General features: G+C 40.6%; 2 protein-coding genes across 2 annotated transcripts; one reads left to right on the top strand and one right to left on the bottom strand.

Moving 5' to 3' along the window:
* The first annotated feature begins 205 nt into the window (after positions 1-205).
* On the top strand, positions 206-14296 carry LOC104943104 (WW domain-containing adapter protein with coiled-coil-like). Its single transcript, XM_010768424.1, has 9 exons — positions 206-224; positions 1229-1347; positions 2171-2248; positions 4693-4814; positions 10052-10226; positions 10364-10455; positions 10983-11172; positions 12324-12451; positions 12541-14296. Exons 1-9 carry the CDS (start codon positions 206-208, stop codon positions 12608-12610), a joined length of 993 nt encoding a protein of 330 aa, XP_010766726.1. The 3' UTR covers positions 12611-14296.
* Positions 14297-20780: 6484 nt separating this feature from the next.
* LOC104943103 (nuclear factor 7, brain-like) lies at positions 20781-23043 on the bottom strand. The gene has a single exon (XM_010768423.1). It carries the CDS (start codon positions 22792-22794, stop codon positions 21403-21405), a length of 1392 nt encoding a protein of 463 aa, XP_010766725.1. The 5' UTR covers positions 22795-23043; the 3' UTR covers positions 20781-21402.
* Positions 23044-23809: the final 766 nt, after the last annotated feature.

The following is a 23809-nucleotide window of genomic DNA, read 5'->3' as shown; positions in this document are numbered from 1 at the left end:
CTTTACGCCCCATTCTCTTTGATTGCTGTATTGATTATCTGTCGGCTTGATTTAGGTCAGACCTGACACCTATTGACACAATAAAGGACAGTCTCTTTTTAAAATCCAACCAGTTGATCGCATTACAACCGTTCTCTACAAGTAGATGTTCAAATGCAGCTGCTCTTTGGGTATTAAGGGATAAGGCCTGTCTGAACTGGGCATGATGGAATGGAGCGTCTCTGGTGAGTGCACCTTACATTTTGTGTGGGAGCTGCTTTACTTAACTTAAAATGTGTTGGATTGATCGTAAACATTACACTCCTAATCTGTAAACTCAATTATTTGTCAAAAACAATTCATTATTTACTCACAATATTTTTATTTTATTATTAAATTACTGGTATTGAGACAAGATAATAAAACAAAAATAAATATCAGATTGCATTTGATATTCTGACTGTTTCTCTAGCTGTGCTTATTGAAGGATACATGACAATATTTATTTACAGTTTAAGTATAACAAGGGAAATTAGATGGAACAAATCTTCAATTCAACCAACCATTACATTATTTTAAGCGTTATATATATACAGTATATGGTTTGAGTTATGTTTTCATATTTCGTTTGATGCAATTTTAGGCGAGTAAAACTCACCTGGTTGTAGTCTCAATATAATGCAAATGTACAGGGTATTAAAAATATAATGAACAATTTAATGTTTACTCATGTATTGACATTGGTGTATGGACAGTGAAAAAGTGCAATAGAACAGATGTTGAAATATGTAATTCCAGCATTAGGGGGCAGTAATATCTCAGAAGAAGCATATATTGTGGAAAAAATAAACATTTATTTTTTATTTTTCTGCCACACTTTCTTTTACCAATAATAAAAACAAAAGAAATCTGGAGAATATTATAATATTACTTTTTCTTTCTTTTTTTTCCAGAGTGATGAGGATGCTGAGCCGAACAGAAAACAGAGGTGGGTCCAAAGTGTAGCAGGTTATCAGGTTATTTGAGGCGATATGTTGGTAATTTGATTCGATATGTCATTTTTCACCTCCCTTATATCCTTAGAATACTTGCAAAGCTGTACAATGAAGTAATATTTTATAGTTGTTCTTATAACGTGTAAGATATCACCTCCGTCTTTGGGTTTTTTGACCTCACCTCATAGCATTAAAATAGGATCAGTAAATTAGGAGCTGTGCTCATTGGTGTATGTGTTCTGCTACTCCTGCAGGCGTGTGCAGGCTGCTATCTTCAGTGATGTCTGGAACAGAGTCTCATACGGACAGAGAGGAGGACTACAGGTTCCTCCACAGCATGCTGATGGAGAAGAAACTCCACCTGCTCTTCAAGGTGGAAACACATTTGTGCTTTAAATTGGCCTTACTATGCTTTCCGGATTTTCCCTTTCCTGTAGTGTACTATACAGGTTTGTGTGCATCTAAATGTTCTGCAAAGGATAACATCTCAAAGGTCCCTCCAGAGGGTGTTTCTCTCATACACCCCCCCCCTGCCTGAAACGCCTCCATTGGACTTTGTTTACTGCATCACAAGCAGTATGAGATAATAAAGACCTCTATTTACATCAAAGCTTGTAGAAATGTCACAGTAGAGGCACAAAATACAAATATGTACCTGAAATGAGCCTAATAGGGCCCCTTTAATGATTCGTGCTTGAGTTTTTTCCACTTGTTACTTCTTACTTAGTAGGTCAAATAACAAAAGTATTATCCACATGCAGTGGTTGACAGTAACATTTAGATCTACTAAAGTACTGTACTTACAATGTTATGTTATTGTACTTTACCTAAAGTAAGTATACTGTATATATTACAACAATTGAAGCATTTTTACTGTACTGCCTTTATTTATAAACTTTAATTACTTTCGAGTTCCAGATCCAGATGAATAATACAAAATGTAATCTTATCTGTAATGTCTTACTACAAGTTAAGATACACTTTATTGAACCTAAGCTAACTTGCAGAAATAAATGTAATTAAAAAAACTCCTCATTTACAAGCTTATAATAAATTATATTTTATTTCTATAAATAAATCATTAAAGATGGAAAAGTATTAGTTATAATAGTAGTTGTAGCAGTATTAAGAAATGCATAAAGTGCCTTTTTTACTGAAGAGAAAACCTTCATTGTGATACCTTCCTGACTTGGCAGATCCACGAGCGTCTGAAGCGTTTTGAGAAGCGGAGCCCCATCCCCATCCAAGAGCACGCAGCGAGTCTGGCTTCAGAAGTAAGTGACTCTCTCCAAACATTTTTGCAGAGGATGACAGTTTGACAGGAGAGGGAACAGGGAAGACATTGTTCAAATCGTTTCCTCCACATCGAGACATATTATCTGTCGCACAGAAGCACGAGTGGATTGACCATCCTTCTTATGTGCACCAAATTATGAAATGTTATCTCAAAACTCTCTGTAACCTCTGATTTCGTCACTTGAAGTGTTGTGTTATGTCTTCAAGCCAGGAGTAAGGTCATTGAGGACGGTGCAGAACAAAAGGCTGCTAAAACCATTTTGTGTGCAGTCTAATGTTGCAGGTTGGATGAATACAGTTAACTTCAGATTTAAAATGAAGTGACAGAGAGTGCTCCCACTGCGGCACCACCAGTCTCGATTCCCATGAAATAGATGTGAATCATCTTTCAAATACCAGTCCTTTTTGTTCATGTTACCAACCAATCACTGCTATATTTCCATCTCACACAACTATACCTCCCTTGAACCACTTTGGTAATTTTACATCTTCATTTCCTCATTCCCCCTCTTGTTCCTGGTCAAAGTGTTAAACAAGGACATTCTAGATAACACTTTGTTTTTACTCTCCACCTTTTCTTATATTCATCCCCAAATCAAACAATTATCTTTACTATAGAGGAGTGCAGGAATGAGTCCTAAACCCGTAAATTAGTTCGCATTTTAGCACTTCTGGTTCACGCCGTTCGAAGCCAAACATGCTTTCGGTTAGATACCTAAAAAAAGGTCTGTGGTTAACACAAGCTTAAGAGAGTGTCACGTATTGTTCTTCAACATAAAATAGGTGTGTAAATATGCATCATATTAACGGCGGTGGTAATGAGTGACTTAACAAAACAGTTAAATGTCATCATGCAACACAAGTCTGCTTTTAGCTTAGCGGTGGTGACTCACAGCCATGCGAATGTTCAATCAATCAATCAATGTTTATTTATATAGCCCAATATCACAAATGTTACATTTGTCTCAGTGGACTTCACAGTTTGTACAGAATATCAGTATGACAATACGACACCCTCTGTCCTTAGACCCTCACATCGTACAAGGAAAAACTTCCAGAGAAAACCCACAGTTTAAAGGGAAAAATGGGAGAAACCTCAGGGAGAGCAACAGAGGAGGGATCCCTCTCCCAGGACGGACAGACGTGCAATAGATGCCGTGTGTAAATTGAAAAGATAATACATTTGCAACATAGGTAGTCCAAATGTTTGGAAATGCATGTGTGTATAATAGGAAGATGAATGTTATGTAGTTGTTAACTTTAAAGCTGCATTCACATCACAAGTGGTACACAGCTCTCCACTGACATTGCCGTTGTGTTCCTATGAAGAGAGCGGTGCTGCCATATTAGGGGAAAGTGCAACTCAGTGTAGCGCACTGCTCAAAGCTATCATCTTGCGCTGTGCTTAAAGTTCAAATTATGAAAACTTTGACGCTTTACCACTTACCTTTTGACGCGCAACCAATCAGATAACAGCTTCAGAAAGACGCGCAAGCTAGCAGGCGAAGTCACCACATGAACAAAACTTTACTTGTCGTTTTCACCTAAAGGCCCTGAGCCTAACTTCATGTTGAGCAAAATGTCAATGTTAGCTCTTTATATATAGTCAATGCATTAGCTATTTAACGCCTAAAAAATCATGAAATGGGTGTAAATATGTGGATATTATCCAGCTGAAGAAAATGTATGAATTTTTTTCTCCAGAATCCAATTGAAATGTCCCATTATGTTTTGTCAAGGGCCCCTTAGCGATGCTAAGCTAACCGCTGACTGTTATTCTCGCCATGTTATTGTCTCTTTACCCCCATATCCTAGCCCTGATACTCCTCTCTTCACTCCCTTAGCTTCAGATTCTGTTAGACAGCCACTCTCTGCCTGGCTTAAATGATCAGGACCCACTGGACGGGCCAAACCACGGCTCTGTTTCCCCTCAGAGAGGCTTCTGTTTGCTCACAGTGGAAACTAATGACCTTCATGCATTGTGTCTCTGGAGTGTGCCTGGACATCTTGAAGTATTAGAAGTCATAACAGTAATACACTCGACAGGACGGCCGACTGCCCACAGTCCCTCACCGCCTCTCCAGTCAAAACTGACGGTCAAGGCTGTTCTGTTTTAGCCGTCGCCGCAGATGCCGTGTAGCCTTGAACATTTGGGAGCGTTTTTTCCAACAGTGCCTAAAAGACATGAAACCAGAACAAGAACACGGACAAATAATTTACATAAAGAAGAAAAGCAAAAAAGTCCCAGTGACGTGAACGGACCACATTAAATATGTGTCACTACAGTCTGAATCAGATACAAGTTTAAAAAAAAAACTTTTTGTCTCTCTTGGCTAGTACTGTAGACTGGAGCAAACCTCACTCAGGCCATGATATGATTTGAAACCTCTAATTTCGAAATGATATACTGTCTTACTTCCAGTTGGCGGAAGAGCTGATAAACCAAGGCTGGACAGATGAAATCAAAGAACTAGTTGGCCTCTTTTCCCAACCCGACTTTAAGGTGAAGAGTATCTCCTTCTATGATGATGATGATGTGTTCCTGTAGCTTCTAATGTGTGTCAACCTTAAACTCCCCCAGTCAAGTCTTTTGACCAGTATCGCATCATTTCTACCCAAAGAAAACGTTAAAAATAACTTAAAATGTTGGAAAATATGCTTCTTTGCTTTCTTGCCAAGAGGTATCAGAGATGTTTGTTTAACTCTTTAACCTAAGCCTTTGGACAGACATATTGAGCAATCTTCTCAAAAGTAGTGACAATTCCAATGGTGACCTCTTCTCAACAGGACTTTGTCTCTTACAGGCTAGTAACAGCAATAAAGGGATCATAGCACTGATTCATCAAACCTCGAGAGACTTGGGTGTATCAATCAATCAATGTTTATTTATATAGCCCAATATCACAAATGTTACATTTGTCTCAGTGGACTTCACAGTTTGTACAGAATATCAGTATGACAATACGACACCCTCTGTCCTTAGACCCTCACATCGTACAAGGAAAAACTTCCAGAGAAAACCCACAGTTTAAAGGGAAAAATGGGAGAAACCTCAGGGAGAGCAACAGAGGAGGGATCCCTCTCCCAGGACGGACAGACGTGCAATAGATGCCGTGTGTAAATTGAAAAGATAATACATTTGCAACATAGGTAGTCCAAATGTTTGGAAATGCATGTGTGTATAATAGGAAGATGAATCCACGAGGATATCCATCCAGGACTTGTGATCCAGGACCACAGCCACGACTCAAGATCCAGGACTCGCGATCCATGACACAGGACCGCAGGATCATCCATGACTCCGGATCCCGGCGTATATAGACACCAAAAAGAAAGAAATTTGGGGAAGCTGGGTTAATCGGAACATGAGAGTACACAGGTATAGACAGAGAGAAGGAAGAAGTAAGATGTCCCCCGACAAACTAAGCCTATATCAGCAAAACTAGGGGCTGGATCTAATCAGCCCTAACTATAAGCTTTATCAAAAAGGAAGGTCTTAAGCGCACTCTTAAAAACGGATAGGGTGTCTGCCGTCCGAACACAAACTGGAAACTGATTCCACAAAAGTGGAGCTTGATAAGAAAAGGCTCTGTATATAACCAGAAGCATCTTCTTTAAATGACCATTCATTTTTTCTCTCTTGAACAACACATGCATTGAACATATGCTCCAAAATTGCATGTAGTGCTGGGATGGCGGATGAATAAGTGGTTCATTGGGTTTATTCCCTTTTTCTATTTTCTTTCTCTTCCTTTCTCTCTCTTTTTGAATGTACAACATTTTGGGAAATAGTGTTATAATTGAAGTAACGTTCCATATTCTGTTTGAGTATCTAGATTGTTTTGCAGAAACCCTGCCAATAATAATATTTCAAACATAAATATCACTACAGATAGGGAATGGTTAGCTTACCTACAGACTTTAAGACAGGTAAAGTGCCTGACAAACCTGTTGCTAGCTAGAGATTTGTATTGCTCTTCTCATCTAACTCTTGACTAGAAAGTATAAAATAGTATTTTCCACGTAAACATGACCCTTAACTGTGCAGTATTCTGTTCCTGAAGCATATCCTTTAAATTAATCCAACTGTAAATTCTATTTGTATGTATTTCCCCTAATTATTTTACCAACTGAGAGGTGTTGACAACTATTAACCACACTGTAAATGAAGCTAAATAACTCCCTAGTTATGTCTATTAGTTTTCACTCATAGAGGCCCAGACAACCCCAATGCATGTTTCCTTATGTCAGATCTGCTGACAGTCATATTTCAGACACTCACACACATCCACACACACCCAAAAAAGAAAATCACACACCCAAAAAAGAAAATCACACACACACACACACACACACACACACACACACACACACACACACACACACACACACACACACACACACACACACACACACACACACACACACACACATTATAGAAATCATTGCTGTTCTTAATGAGAAGCCAAGGCCAGCCGAGAACTAACAGGTTGTTTAAACAGTCCTAATGACCAGTTTGTTCTTGGCCCCAAAGCTGAAGCTCACACATACTTATGAGAAACTCAGGGTATAATTTTCTGTGAATGGATGTTTGTTTTTTGAAAACCTGTCTCTGAAAGTGGCCAGAAACACATTGCTCACGCGCTGGCAGCTTCTGAGCCGGACAATTGTTGATGGACAACATGGATATGTAGACTAACTGTATTGGCTGGTTGTTAAAATCAATTTGATGAGCACATAATTCCCCATTCTTCTTATTCTTTATTATCACAACGAATACCCTGTTTTTTGAAATCCTACCTTTAGGCTCACGGGAGAGATAACCATTTATCCAGAGTAGTTTTTTTTCGGCAAGCAAACTTTGAGTTTATGCAAGGCCAAAGTTAAAAAAGAATGAACTCAAATTGTCAAAACTGGCATTGATAGACTGTTAAATATCAATTCATTGTCCCTTCAAAGGATTTATTTTCATAAGACGTGTGTTGTTAGAGCGTAGCCAGTATGACTGTTAGCAGTGTGGGGGGTTGTTTTTAGGTGGCCCAAATGCTGGCAGTACAATCCAGACTAAATCAATTTTGGCATGTTGGCACAGACAAAATTGAAGTCTTGCAACCAAGAGTTTGCTGTATTTGGATTACGTTGCTGTAGTGGGTGCAGGCAGGCCAGCCAAACCTATTGGAATTTTTGCACAGCCGCAGTCACCTTTTATTAGTCAACGTGGATTGTTGACATTTTTGTTTAGTGCTTATCAATTTTTAACCTTACAATTATATTATACCATCTGAAGCCTAACAAGTTAGCCCAAAATTGTTGTTCAAAGCAGAAAATGTATACAGTATAAGAAGTGGAAATAGTTACCGTGACGCCATTCATTGGTTTATGGCAGGGGAGTCCAAACTACGGCCCGAGGGCCAACTGATGCCTGTGGCGCATTTTTTATTGGCCTGCAGCAAATTCTAAAAGTATAATGGAATATGTTGCACTTGTACTTATACTTGTCTTATAATGAACTTATATAACATACAGTATTTGTAAACATTTGTTACACAGTAGTATTCATGTGTTAATAAGCCCAATTTTTCAATAACCTATTTCCATAACAACCTTGAAATATACCCTTCCTTTTCCCCCTTATAAGCAATCCGAGGCTCCTATTTTAAGGAATGAGCTGCCAACCCTTTTTGTCACAAAATAAAGGAAACCCTATGGGGAGCTGTGATGTATGCTCTATATATTCAAATAGCAAGCATCATTTAATTTATTTGATTGATTTTGCTAACTTATAACTTAACTTATGAGGCAATATACCTCACTTCTAGTGAAATGTTTTTCTTTATGTGGCCCTTAGTGAAAAAAGTTTGGACACCCCTGGTTTACTGATTACGGTATGCTTGAGCTTGGCACTTTGGTCATTGCCATTTTGGTTGATGGCCATCACTATCCTATTTCTATGGAACCAAAAGTCATTCGAGAAGGTGAAGCTAAGCACAACTGAACGCCAAGAACAAGACATTTTTTGGAGGCCAAAATGTTACAATTATCTTTCCTGAACTGTAAACACACTGAAAGGGTAAAAGTTCTTAGATAAAACCATGTGGAGCACTAAAGACGAACAACATCATAGTTCAATCAGGAGAGACGTGATGTATGGAATACATGTTTATTATCGGGTCACATTATATAAATGAAATATGACAGTTTATAACAAGTGAATGAAATGGTGTTTGGCGATTAGGCCCAGGTTTTGTAGGATGTCATTCGGGAAGGGAAGAACCGTTTCCGATGAACCCCCCTGGGTCTAGACACTGGTGGTGGTGATAAGTAGGTCCGGTTGGAAGGGAGAAGGTTGAGCTTGGCCCTGAGTTGGAAGCAGGAGGCGAAGGGGTGGAGGAGGGTTGCGCGTTGACACCTGGAAGACAGCTGATGGAAAAGGGGAGAGCATATATGGAGGGATTAACGGGTGCGATGATTAGGCTTGTGAATGTAGGGACGTGATAGGTTAGCTGAGGAGTGGCGCTCCCTATCATTTAGTGAAGGGAGCGAGTATTGCCATGACGCGCAATACGAAGTGATAGGTCTTCCTGCCTGAACTTGCGCTGAGCTTCATNGTGTGTGTGTGTGTGTGTGTGTGTGTGTGTGTGTTGCTGCATGTAGCAGCTGCGTGTGTGTAAACTGCCCCGCCCCCTCACACACAGACGGGGGAGAGAGATCTCTCTCTCCCCCGTCTGTGTGTGAGGGGGCGGGGCAGTTTACACACACGCAGCTGCTACATGCAGCAACACACACACACACACACACACACACACACACACACACACACACACACACACACACACACACACACACACACACACACTTTACTCATCTCGATGTGGACAATCCTTTTTACCAAAAGCGCAATAAGAGTTTAGCATGTAAGGGCGGTAACACGAGCAATTTGTCTAAACATTTAGCAAAAGTGCACCAAATTCAGACGGAGGAATGCACCGGGTTCGACTGTCTTTCTAGTAGCTCTGTAGCCCCATCCACGAGTAACGTTTCCACGTCAGGTGTTATGTATGCTAGCAGCAACACACAGAGTTAACTCAATGATACAAACATGGGTTAATGATGAGAGGCAACTGAGTTATTCTTTATTTTGTTAAAGTTTAACCTATTCTGTTTACAGTTCTGTCTTCAGATTATTTAATATGATTTGTTAAAACATTGTTGTTTCTTTTGATGTGAAATATTATTTATTTAATTTAAATAAAAAGCAATGTTAATCTAGTTCAAAATGTGTTAAGTTAATTTAATAATATATGGATTTTTGAATCAAGTATTCATCTTTATTGTCTTCATTGTTAGTTTCCACATGCCTAAAACAACCTCAAGCTAAATCTAAAAGTTGACGGCTAAATAAGAGCGTTTGAGAAATTGTGCAAGACATACAGTAACAGTCCGAATAGTCGATTAATCGTTTCATTAATCGATAGATTAATCGATTATCAAATTAGTCGTTTGTTGCAGCCCTAGTTGTGATGCTAATTTTGATCAGTATTGCGCATACAGCAATTTGAATATTGCACTAGTCCACATTGCGCTTTTGATAACGTTTCAATACATTGTGCAGCCCTACTTGTATGACTAGCCTTTTTAATGAGCTAGTTGTAGTTTGCTGCTAAATCAATTCTTCATGTGTACAATACTTCACTTCTTGCAAGGAATGGACTGCAGGCTTTGGGTTGACACTGTACAACGCCAGGGTTGATGCATGGTCACAGCTGATGAGTGTTTGTGAGTAATGAGAGAGCCTTCCCTCCTTCAGCCCAGCACTCCAGTCAGTCCCCGGTCTCCCTGACGTCGGACGCCTCATCACCGCGGCCGTACGTCTCACCACGGAACGGCACGCCGCAGAGCTCCCAGAAACCCCCCCTGGGCATGCACCCTGGCGGCGTCACATCGTCACAAACAAGGGTGAGTCGCAGGACCTAAAGTAGACGAGGAGTACTTCCCCTTGCTCATGACTCAAGCCCACTTTCTTCCTTGACAAAACACCCTTTTGTTTTCACTCCCATTTCTTCATCTCTTGTCGTCTCTTGTCCCCTCCACAGGGCAGCATGTCTTCAGCGAAACAAGGACCAGTCCCTGTGCCTCAGACCGCAGAGAAGCGTCCAGAGGACCCCAGAATTATCCAGCAGAGAAGGTAGGAATTGCTTCAAGACGCCATTTTTATTTTGTGCTAAAAAATTGCCTGGAGGTATGGTCAACGCTTAAAACAACCAGAAGAAAGTAAACTAAAAGAACGACTGAATTCCAAAAACATATTTTACAGACCTCAACAGCAACATCAACAGTTTTCAAAGGGACTATTTGTTTAGTCCTTTAGAAAATTCTAGTTTCCAAAGGTGTTTTATTTTCTGGAAAGATGTAGTTACTTATAGTCCAGTATGGAGGCATACCATTACATGATCATTCTGTAGTTCTTTTGTCCAGCAGTATTTTATCATACTTGTCAAGCAATTATTCATCTCACTTGAATTTCTCATGGCAGTTAAAGTGGTAAATACAAGGTTGAGGATGTTTATTCACACAAATGTAATAACGGAGCAGTGTTTGAGTTATTCTAAGGTTATATTACGGAGAAGTAAATGCTACGCATGGATAAATTCAAGTTTACATGATCCAAAGCGAAAATGCATCTGAACCCCCCCACTCGTTGTCTCGCCCCAGCAGCCAGGAACTCCTGTGCTCTGGATCAAACGCACACGGCGCTGCCTTGCCCCACGCCCCCCCCGGCAGCAGCAGCAGCCAGACCCAGCCCGACAACCCCGGCACCTTCACCCCCAGCCTGGCAACTCATTTTGACGAGAGCCTCATCAGACATATCCAAGGATGGCCTTCAGAGAACACTGAGAAACAGGTACTGCCCCAAGTACAAAAAAACTATGCATGGTCCCTTTGAATCCTTGAAAGTTTGTGATTTTGACGTGAGGGGAACTCAGGGTTTTGAAACGTTTTGGGGGAAAAAAACAAATACAGTATACCTGGGTTATTGAACGTTTATTTAATATATGTTATTTAATAAAAATTAAAAAATAAAGTTTTGATATATATTTTTCTATCTTTGTCTCTGAGCTTGCCGGTTCTCCCGATGCAATTAATCAGTTTTGTAACAATAATTAACTTGGATGTGAAATATTTTCAAATAAATGTTAAACATTTTCACTGTTGTGACAAAACTGCAGTAATCTGACAGCACTCTTAAATTCAATTCCTACTACTACAATAACCGTAAAAACACCTATTTAAAGTTGATAACAAAAATAGGACTAGACATTTAAAGCGGCATTCTGAAACTATTTTGGAATAATTTGTTTCAGTCCTAAAGGAAAAATTATGAAAAGGAATCAAATCTAGCAGGTGTGAAAGAAACACGTAGATACCCCAGTATTATAAGGCCCTATTGGGTCTTATTTTTGAGAAGTTCTTAAAAGTTCTGTAATTGGATTATGTTTTATTTCATTACCTGTAATCTGTACATAGATATAATGAACATGTTAGTGTTGCAAACTCTCAGTAATGTTATTAATGCTAATGACTTATGCCAGTAGTGTAACCACCTGTTGCTAATAATAAGTTGTGCTTAATATCAGTGTGTTCAGCAGGTTAATTGCAAGCAAACGTTTTGATAATTTTATGTTATATGCAAGTCTTATAATGCACATGTTTATGGATGCCCCACTCACTAGACCTGGCAGACAGCACATGACATGTTATTTAACTGACGCTTTTATCCAAAGCGACTTGCATACACTTCAATACTGAAGCCATGACTATGGGAGCATTTTTTGGAGTTAGGTATCTTGTCCAAGGTAACTCCGATGTTCTGAATGCAGAGGGAGGGGTCAAACCACTGATCCTCTGATTGGTAGATCAGTGTAATACCCCTTGAGCCAATGGCCCGATGTTTCTGTATTTCAATCACATTTTTTAAAAACCAATGCATGCCTCGAATGTCCTTTGTGCCACCAGTATGCAACATTGACAATACGCTTCATCCCTCTCCCTCAGGCGGCTCGGTTGCGCGAGGACATCCACAACATGGGCAGCTTGTACATGTCTGAGATCTGCACGGAGATGAAAAACCTGCGCTCCCTGGTCAGAGTGTGTGAAATTCAGGCCACACTGAGGGAACAGAGGTGAGGTCAATGTGACATTAGCATCCACATTAGCTAAAGTAAACATTCATATCATTACATTGATTTACTTATTTCCTCCTCAACTACAGAATCCTGTTTCTGAGGCAGCAGAGCAAAGAGCTGGACAAGCTGAAGAACCAGAACTCGTACATGGTGTGAGGACCTTACCTGAGGAGAAAGAACCGTGATGGATGGATTGAAATAATGATCGGAATAGACACGGACAGCAAGCTGCTGCAGCCTGTTAATTCTCCCTAGCAGAGAAGCTGTTAAAGAACCTCCATCCTGAACACGTCTTTTTCTTTTTCTTTTCTTTAACAGAAAAATCTTTTTCCATTGTCCACCACATGAATTGCTCTCGCTGAAAGTACCGGTTCGGCGCGTCGGACACTTTAACCGAGCGGACACGGAGGACCTGAGGCTCCTTTTTTTTCCTTTTTTTTTTTTTCAAAAACAGCACCTTTCGGGACCGTGAACCTTGGATTGTGTGTATTGTATCGGGTTAACTTGTTTTCTGGTGTGTTTTTGATGTGTAGTGGTCAGGAAAAGATTACATTCTTTGGAAAATGAACTAAAAAAACAAACCATCTCATAATAATCAGTGTGGCAAAGTCCCGGAGGGGTGGGGGGGGGTTGATCATGCTCCCCGATCTTCTAGAAATTGCATTGAAATGTATGGATTCAATGGCAGTGATGTTACTAATGTTATTTTTAATTCACTATACTTGTCCGTGATTTTCTTTGCCATACCCAGTGTGTCTTCGAAGCTGGTTGCTTTTACACATCATGAAATTAGCGGAGACCACTTTTGGCCAGATTTTCGAAAATAAATACTTTAAATGTGCTTCAGTTGCTTTGTCCCAGTGGTGCAGATTTAGCTGGGACTCTAAGGCTAGCTTTGTCAAACACACTCCAGATGTTTCAGAGCCATTTTTGAGGAAAAGCCCAAATTATTGGACCTAGTTTGGCTGCTAGAACATATTTGTGGTCGTTTGTAGCCCTGCTAGCTAGTTTCTTCTGCTAATTGTCTTTTCTTTTTTTATAATTGTTAGTATTTTCGTTTCTCTCCCAAGTCAAATTGGGAGAATTATTTCATTCCTATTTTGCAGCTTAGCAGGAGATTGTGTAAAAGAATAGTAAAGCGACTGAATTCGCAGTAATGTAAAGCTAAATTATTGTTGCACACGATTGATTACGCCCCTCTAGTCATAATGGTTTATACAAAGGTCGATGGAAAGACGTTTTATTTTATTTGTTATCATTGTTTGGAGCCCTTTTATCAACAGACTCAAGCAAGACTTTTTTTTTTTTTTTAAGGGCTCATTCATCATGAGAGGGTTTACTTTTTTTACGAACATGAACATGAATTTTCAGTCGTACACTTCCACACCCCATAAAGCAACTTCCCCTTTTTTTCCTCTTTTCCTCGTCCTTGACTAGTTTCCACCAGATCTGATGTGCACACTTTTTTGTTTTGTTTTGGGGGGTGGGGGGGAAGGGATCGGGGCTTTGTATTCCATAAAATATGAGAATAAAATATTATACCACAACTCCTGCTTGACTTTGTACTCACAGTTCAGCTGTTGTAGACTTTAATTACGAGAGTAATGTGTTTTTGGTGAATACATATCTTTATGAATAATGCATTTTGTAATTTTTCTAAATTAAAGTGTGGAATGTCTTATGAGAATAGTAAAGCTGACTGCTTTGGGAAAATGTAAGTAAGATGGGATCAGAATGTTTACCATGCAGTTCCATTGATGGCCACGAGATGGCGAACAATCTTCACATTTGTTTTTGCTTTTTCTTTCTCTGCACTTTCAAATTAAATGAGCTATAACTAAACATGTCGTCATTGAAATTGAGCTAAACCAAAGCAGAACGCTGGATAATATCCGAATGGAGATGACCCATGTCCATATTCTGGGCAAACTCTGAGACAATCATTTAAGTAAGTTTGCATGGAACATTAAATGCCAAGTGCAAGATTTCCGATGTTCTGGAGTTAACTGATTTAAACTTGAACTCAGACCTCACTGCAAAGTTATGTGACACAAGCATGTTTTCTTTTACCCATAATATACTCCTGTAGGTACACACTTGTTGCATTATGATTATAACTAGGAAAATGCATATGAACCCGATTTGAAGCATTGCTGAAAAATGCAGAAAAGTAAACATGTCTGGAAAGGTTTTTACAGCTCAAATGAATTAAACTTCAGTCCTGCTTTCCTTAAAACTGAATTTGTAAAACTGTCAGGAATAAAGACCAACAAGCTGAAATGCATTACAAGAACTGATGGAAACTGAATTGTAATGCTATCAAAGCTGGAGGTTGGAATTAATGGTTCAAAAACATGGAAAGAAGAATTGCTTTTTGTTAATATTGGACATAATAGTTGGTAATAAACAAACAATCATTGGCTACCCCTGTCGTTATCCGAAATTCTGATTCAGATTCAACTTAATTGTCATTACATAGTACATGTACTATGACGAAATGTAAGTGTAGGCATCTGACCAGAAGTGCAAAATAGCAGTGCAGGAGTTAACATACTAAGAATAATTATAAATGGAATAATTATAAATAGAATAATTATAAATAGGCTATAACAGATGAATATATACAGTGTAAACGGCGTTGACAGTAAAATATATAAACAGGTGGGTGGTGGGTATGGGCTTGAGTCTATCAGGGAGCAGAGTTCAGTAGGGTAACAGCCCTGGGGAAGAAGCTGACCCTGAACCTGGTCTTGGACCGGAGGCTCCTGAGGCGCCTCCCCGAGGGTAGGAGGACAAACAGATAGTTTGCAGGATGAGAGGTGTCTTTGAAGATGTTGTGCGCCCTCTGCAAACACTCTGTCCCCTGGATGTCCTCGATGGCAGGGAGTGGGACATCGATGATGCTTTGGGCGATTTTCGTCACCCTCTGCAATGCCTTCCTGTTGAGCAAAGTCAAAAGTCAAGGTCAGCTTTATTGTCAAGAATTCTACATGTTGTAAATCCAGAAATATCGAAATATCGTTTCTCGAGGGTCCTAGAGTGTGACATATATACATCAAACATCAAACAACAACAAAAAAACAAAAAGGGCCTAGATAACCGGGGTATAGTATACAGTTTAAAATGTTAATAATATGTTAAAGTGTTCAGCGGAGATGGCAGAAAAGTGACTGGTGCTGGATGATGAAGGTTGGTTTTGTGTGTGTGTGTGTGTGTGTGTGTGTGTGTGTGTGTGTGTGTGTGTGTGTGTGTGTGTGTGTGTGTGTGTGTGTGTGTATGCGTGTGCGTATGCGTGTGCGTGTGCGGGTGTGTGTGGGTTAGAGTCCAGGACCATTTGGGGCAGGGGAGAAAGGTCGGAGGCAGGGTGGAGAGTTCAGGGGAGAGATGTCAGAGGGGGGCAGAGAGGGAGGTAGGGAGGGGAGAGAGTTCAGCATCCTGACCGCCTGGTGGAGGAAGCTGTTCCCCAGCCTGACGGTGCCCGAGCTGAGGCTGCGGAACCTTCTTCCTGAAGGCAGGAGGCTGAAGAGGCTGTTGGAGGGCTCACCAACAATGCTGAGTGCTTTGCGGGTGAGGCGGGTGTTGTATATGTCCTGTAGTGAGGGGAGCAAGCATTGTGCAGTTCCCATACCAGGCTGTGATACAGCTTGTCAGGATGCTCTCAATGGTGCAGTGGTAAAAGTTCACCAGAATCTGAGGAGAGAGGTGATCTTTCTTTAGTCTCCTAAGGAAGAAGAGACGCTGGTGAGCCTTCTTTACTATGCTGGTGGTATTGTTGGGCCATGAGAGGTCATCGGATATGTGGACTCCCAGGAACTTGAAGCTAGACACACGCTCCACCGCCGTTCAATTTATGTGGATGGGAGTGTGTGTGTTGCCTTTCGATTTCCTGAAGTCCACAATGAGTTCTTTTGTTTTTGTTGTGTTAAGGGCCAGGTTATTGTCGGCACACCACTTAGTCAGGTGCTGAACCTCCTCCCTGTAGGCCGTCTCATTGTTGTTGTCGATGAGGCCGATCACCGTTGTGTCGTCTGCATACTTGATGATGGTGTTTGAACCATGTACAGGGGTGCAGTCGTGGGTAGGGTTGCAAAGGGGAGGAAAGTTTCCAGAAAGTTTCCATGGAAAGTTAAGCTGGGGAATTTTGGAAATATTCGATGCAAAATTAAAGAAAAAAACATGACATTTCAACAGAACAAGTTTTAATTATTTTATTGAACAATTATTTGTTTCATTGAAGAACGAAAACAGAAATGTTGAGTTAAATGTTACTCATCCACCCCAACCCCACTCATTCAAAAATGAACAAAAATGCACCCCCCATCCAAAAATCCCCACAAAGTCCCATTCAAAATGTTAAATGAAAAGAGCCCTTCTCCCTCCAAAAAGTCCCATTACAGTTTTTCTCGATTGCTAACACACTAAAATGATACATAAAGCACAATTATTTTAACTGACACTCAAAGAGCAAAACATCGGCTCAAATCTCCAAAACGCTAAACACGTTTCAGCTTTTCACACAATTTGCAAATCAACATGGCACTTTTTGCAAACCACTGCACACGTTTCTCCACGTAAGACACAGGATATACATAACACTGATATTCAAAATGCATCAAACATGGACCAATGATCAAGAAACACGTTCCACCTGAGCAAACACCTGATAGCATAATTGTTGTCTCATCAATCAGGATGTTAGCACTATAAAAAGACCACAGGTGAGTACTTTCTTACAGCAACAATGGAAGCCAACATGGAAGCAAGAGCAAGAGGAAGAGGAAGAGCAAGAGCAAGAGGAAGAGCTGTGCTGAGAGTGAGAGGAGGAGGAAGAGTACTCTAATGAAATGAAATGTTATCAACCATGGTTTGACGATGAGAGAGGCTGGACAGAGGGTTCAGCCTAATCCAAGCCGATGCACTGTCGCCTCTGTAATCCGGACACTTAGACTTGAAAACAGGTTAGTTACCAGTTTGTAGCTCTGCATAATTCATGATATATCAGTGCTTATATCTGTTGTGTGAAACGTATTTACTTCATTACTGTAACTGAATTGTTAGNGTCCGCTTCTGGTCAGTACGAAGTCCCAGTCGGAAGAAGGGTCCCGCGAACATGGGACAACTTGAGACCCGGGCGACTAATTTGAGTCACGGGTATGGGGGACCAAATATATAAAAATGACAGTTACGGCCAAATGTGACCACATATCTACATTAGACAAATATCGAATAAATATTAATAAGTAAAATATTATTAAGGTACATATTACATAAGAAGTAATACATCTGAGGACGTACGGATAAAAAACCGTGAAGACCAGTCCTACGGATCTGAATGTAACAGTAGTGATCATGTACATGATACGTTACCCTGTTTATTTCCAACTTAGGACTTACTAAGTGTTTATGCTACTTTGAGACAATTTTTAGGACAATAAATTTTTCATGTCCGACGTATACGAACAGAGTCGGAACCCTCTTGAGATCTGGCTACAAACCCATGTACGAATAGACTTGGAGAGAAATCGACGCGAAGTAGTCTATTTTGCTAATAAAGTTACGGACTCGCGATGACACACAAGTACACTGACAACCTCCCAATTAAAGTCGATCAACACGACGCGATAGTTACTAATGTTGCGAACCACTCTCCTCCGTTGAAATTCTTATCCCTTGTACCAAAAGTCCCAGTTAATCTCAGTTTTGATGATCGAATAACGCAATATTTGTCTGACAGTGGAACATTTATCCCTTGTATAAGAATCTATATCGTATGGATAAACAAACCAAATAATCTGTGTTAAATTTGTGTCTTAATCATATTGTCATTCTTATCTAGTATAAACAAATTCACAATATACCCTATTAATGATGGAACATACCATGATGACGGAATAATGGGTATAACTCGTTCTCGTATAATTCTGGCTTTTGAGTACATGTTGTTGAAGGGGAATGAACGTTATTTAGTCGTGATTAATCTCCCAATACAACTCCTTTTTGACAGTCTGATTACCGGAATAATGACATCTATACCAGTACATCTTATTCCGTAATTATTCACATAAATATTACTGATTATTTCTCGGTATTGTATAGGTACAATTAATTTGTCTGATCAATTAAACCTCATGGAATTTCCCCTGGAAGTACGTTTACGGTCACTCCGTATTTATACAAAGTCTTTTATTTTAGAGAAAATGCAAGCTAATACCTGCTCTTATAGCGCTTACAATCCGACGCGACATGTGGTCTGGGATAGTCTTTGTTCGGGCTGACAAACCTGCATATAACCAGCCACGTACAAATGTAATCGTAGCGATTTGTGAGTCGTCGATTGGACATGACCTATCTCGTACACACACTTCTCGTCCTTTATTTTTTCCCTGAGTGGAACACCATATTGGCCGGTTCTCTTTTTTCGGAAACTGGAGGTTTGACAAAGCGGTCTTTATTAGGAATAATACCGGCAAAGTAGTGGCGTCTTAGACGGCCTAATTAGACGGGCGCTACTCCCGGAGTCGCGGGGCGCGACGATTTGAATATCGGTTTTAGTCGTGAAAACAATTTGCTCTCTATCCTCCCCTATACTCCGCACGATCTTACCGGCGACTAGACAAAACACCATAAAACTCGTTTGTGCAAGTATCTGTACCCGAAAAATCCCGCCACAGATGGCTTACCCTTTAAGACAACCGGCTTTGGCCTATGGCTTTTATCCTTGTCCAACGCCAGCCTTTGGCTTACGGGCTTTCGGCTTCTACTAATATATCTACATATCATAAATTCGTTATCGAGTGCTGTCGGCACCATCATACGAGTAATAAGTAGTGTCCGATTCCCCGCACAAGCCGGGCTGCGCTTCGTGAGGCGCCTCCCCGAGGGTAGGAGGACGAACAGATAGTTTGCAGGATGAGAGGTGTCTTTGAAGATGTTGTGCGCCCTCTGCAAACACTGTATCTCATGGATGTCCTCGATGGCAGGGAGTGGGACACTGATGATGCGTTGGGCGATTTTCGTCACCCTCTGCAATGCCTTCCTGTTGAGCATTGTGCAGTTCCCATACCAGGCTGTGATACAGCTGGTCAGGATGCTCTCAATGGTGCAGCGATAAAAGTTCACCAGAATCTGAGGAGAGAGGTGATCTTTCTTTAGTCTCCTCAAGAAGAAGAGACGCTGTTGAGCCTTCTTTACTATGCTGGTTGTATTGTTGGACCATGAGAGGTCATCGGATATGTGGACCCCCAGGAACTTGAAGCTAGACACACGCTCCACCACCGTTCCATTTATGTGGATGGGAGTGTGTGTGTTGCCTTTCGATTTCCTGAAGTCCACAATTAGTTATTTTGTTTTTGTTGTGTTAAGGGCCAGGTTATTGTCAGCATACCACTCAGTCAGATGCTGAACCTCCTCCCTGTAGGCCATCTCAACCTTGTTGTGGATGAGGCTGATCACCGTTGTGTCGTCTGCATACTTGATGATGGTGTTTGAACCATGTACATGGTTTAAACACCATCATCAAGTATGCAGACGACACAACGGTACATTCGTGGGTGAAGATGGAGTAGAGGAGGGGGCTCAGCACGCAGCCTTGTGGGACACTGGTATTTAGGCTGAGGGTCATGGAAGAGAGATTATCCAACCTGACATACTGGGGTCTATTGGTTAGAAAGTCTAAAATCCAATTACAAAGGGGGTCATGCCCAGGTCGTTGAGTTATGTGATTAGTTTGGAGGGGATGACGGTGTTGAAGGCTGAACTGAAGTCGATGAACAGCAGTCTTGCATAGGGGTTGTTTTTTTCCATTTTCCGTGCTCCTATTAGTCCGGCATGCAAATATCCATTCTAATTTAGCAGCCCCAAAGACATGTTCCTTTTTCAATATAAGTGATGGTAAGCCCTCTTAGTTCTGTGCAAAATTGGATTTCAGAGCCAAAAATAGTTTGAGGGCTCGGATTTATGGATAAGTTTAGGTCTTTTTGAAACTACTAGTAATATACATAAATCCTCTCTCTTTCAAAACTGTCCCTCTTACATAATTGAACACTTGGCCAAAACCCATTAATGTCTCATATGTCAGTTCAACCATTAAATACATTACTAATAATCTAAATACATCCAACGTTTTTAGCAGTTTATTTAAGTTAGCCGGTAAAACTGTCTGGAAGATTAAATGCAGATGACTGTTCAAAGTGTAGACATGTTAAAACAAATTAAATCGATTCACAGGAAGTACTATAATAATAATAATAATAATAATAATACATTCGATTTTTAAAGCACCTTTCATTGCTAACAGCAATCCCAAGGTGCTACAGGTGGCATAATAAAAACAAACAAAAAAATACTAAACAAGAATTGTATTCTCGATTTATCTAAACATCAATATTTCAAAGGGCCACATACCTGTATTGACAATAACTGTGATCTTTGAAAAATTCATACAAATATGCACATTATGACATTGTGTAAATAATGCAGTTCCTCATAAATAATTTCCAATATTTTTTTGTCTTCCTCCCAAAGGCCAACATTTTCTATATTGCTATCATCAATTATTTTGGCCATACAAATAATGTAGTGAACATTTCTTTAGGTGACTGCTTATTTATATACTGTTCTCATCCACTTCTTATTTTTACTCTATAGTGGAAGATAATTAGGTCCACGACTCCACATGTAAAAAAACATATTTGAGTCCTGATTTTATTCTCATTTTAACGCAAACTCAGATATCTTCAGATAGCTTCTGTAGTTGGACTTGTAGTTATATTCTTTTTGCTGCTGCGGATATCTTACTGTCAAACGAGATTGATGAAGTTGGCACTAATTTACTGTCGTTGAAGATATGTGCTCAATGTGTTTTCACATCAATAGTTGGAAACATATTAAATCAAAAAGAAATAAAGAGCTTTTCACTACTATTATCACCGCCTTCAAACTAAAAACTCTCACACTTGTTTGCTCACACAGACCTTCAGTGGTAAAATCTTCAGCGGTACTTTATCCACTGTGCTAATGTATGGAAACAGCCTCTCAGTGAAGGTGTGTTTGAGGGTGTGTAAGAGTGTGTTAGTGTCAGGATCAGAGAAGGTCAGCTTTCCTCTGCTCCAGTCCAGACTCATTCTGATTCTCTTCAGCTTCCTCTGCAAACCCAGATCAGTGGCTGCAGCTGGTAGTGCCCGTGCCGAGTATTCCCCTTTATGGAACCGCATTTCCCATAATCCGGCCTGTGTGGGTCCCTTTCTCTGGAATGACTCCGCTAACACACCTATTGACCAGAATGTATTGTCGCCAACTTCAACGTCCCATGTGTGAGTCCCCGAGTTAAAGCTCTCAGAGCCTTGGACGATGTAATAATCGTCAAACCTCTCCGGATTATCGGGAAGATTCTGCTTCTCCCCTCCTCTCGCATTGGTCATGTCATCAGACACGATGAGTTCTAGATTTGTTGTGTTTGGGTCCAGAATCACCGGCGTGTAGGAGACCATCTCCTTCATCTTGTTCCAGATGTTGAAGGTCAGGTTGCCCAAGTGTTTGGCCTTATCTATGAGAGCTCCCGGGCCCAGCAGTGGTTCCTCCAGTAGGGGGTGCTGCCGCTGGATACTTTCCACTGTTGCCTTGTAGTTCTGCAGAAAGGACACATCTTCAGCTCTCAGCTCCTTCTCTGTGGTTCTGATTGTGTCTGAAAGAGCGGCTATCTTTACGCCCAGAGCGTCCATCTTTACCGTTATCATCTGCATCTTCTGTTCCTCTTCCTGTTTCAAAGCAGCCATCCTGGCTTGCTCTTCTTCTTCTAGAAACTTGTGAAGCTTCTGAAACTGCTCCTTAATTTGAGTCTCAGTTTGTCGGGCTTGGACGTTAATTTTTTCAGCTGTTTTGCTTAACTTTCCTTGAACACGTTCGAGAACATTTAAATTCTTCTTTAAGGGTTTCAGTGTGGCACGGAGTTTCTCCCTGTGCTTTGGCGCAGCTTCGTCAACGGGGCTGAATTTGTGGTTGGTGTGTTTCTCCGAGTCCCTGCAGACGAGACAAGTCGGCTGCTGATGGTACAGGCAGAAGAGTTTGAGTTTCTCAGAGTGCACACTACAGAGGATCTCCAATGCTCTCCGGTCTTGCTCCTGTACGAAGGCCTCACACAGGTTCTTCAACACCAGGCTAACAGGTGGGTTCACCATTGAGGATCGTCTCTTACAAACTGGACACTCACACAGTGGTTTCGCCTTCCACCAGATGCTCAGACAGTCTTTACAGAAGCTGTGGGAACATGACAGAACAACCGGAACTCTAAAGATGTCATGACAGACCGGACAGCAGTAATCCTCCTCTGATCTGGAAGCCATTTTGTCCCTGAGTAAAGCTGAACACAGGCTGTATTTTCTCCCTGCTGTGGAAAGCTGACTGAGTTACTTTCACTTTGCAACCTTGAGTGTTTTTCAGTCCCCAACAGGAAATAGGGTATGAGTATTTCCTTCCTTAAGTCCCTCAGAACTTTCTCCTACAAGTCTCTTCGCTCAGGTAATATTGACAGATTTATAATGAAGGTAAATCTTACCAACTGTCTGTCGGTGTGTCCTTGCCCTGAGAAGTCATACACTTGTTTCCTGGTTTGTCTCACATTATGTCATCGAAGGGGTGGAGCTTTGTGGAGCAACCTATGTGTTGTGTGCTTTGTTTTAGAAATGCGGCTGCTGATGACAAGCCAAAAGCATGTATTACGCCCAGAGGGGTGTGTCTGGAAAAATAAAAATTATTATGAATACAAATAAAATAAAACAAGCCTCCCGTGAGTTACTACAAGCTATAAAGTAGATTTTAAAACGCTTTATAGAATAAAAGCTCACTGCAGGACGTTGTAGAAATGCGTGTGTGTGGACCACGACAAAGGAGCCTCATTCACTTTACATTGGCGTTGTTTGCGTGGTGCCGACACGTAAATGTAACAAATGTCGTGACTCCACCACGCAATGCGGTGTTAAGGAGTCGTGGTGGAGTCACGCATTCTGGTGAGATCAGGTTGGTCTGGGATGACATTGATATTTGTTCTTTAGTAAGATTATCATATTTTCCTGCTGGCACTGCTCCACATCAGCCTTCTGAAAACAGGTCAATTTACACACTCTCGGCAAACTTTCAGAGGAGTCATATTTCTGTGCTAAATAACATACTATGATTTTTATTTAACTTTGTTTGTATTTACATAATCATATTAAACATTGTTGGGGGACTTCATTTGGAACCTTAAGATTTGTGACCAAGACACAGAAAAAAACTTGTTACATCTGACTATTAATCTAGGGCTGCAACATTATGGCACAAGTAATAATCACAATTGTTTTTATAAATACTGAGATCCTG

This window comes from Notothenia coriiceps, unplaced genomic scaffold (assembly GCF_000735185.1).
Source record: "Notothenia coriiceps isolate Sejong01 unplaced genomic scaffold, NC01 NC01_scaffold00005746, whole genome shotgun sequence".
In the NCBI taxonomy this organism is placed as follows: domain Eukaryota; kingdom Metazoa; phylum Chordata; class Actinopteri; order Perciformes; family Nototheniidae; genus Notothenia; species Notothenia coriiceps.
The sequence above is the reverse complement of the archived record's forward strand: the minus strand, read 5'-3'. Positions and strand labels throughout refer to the sequence as shown.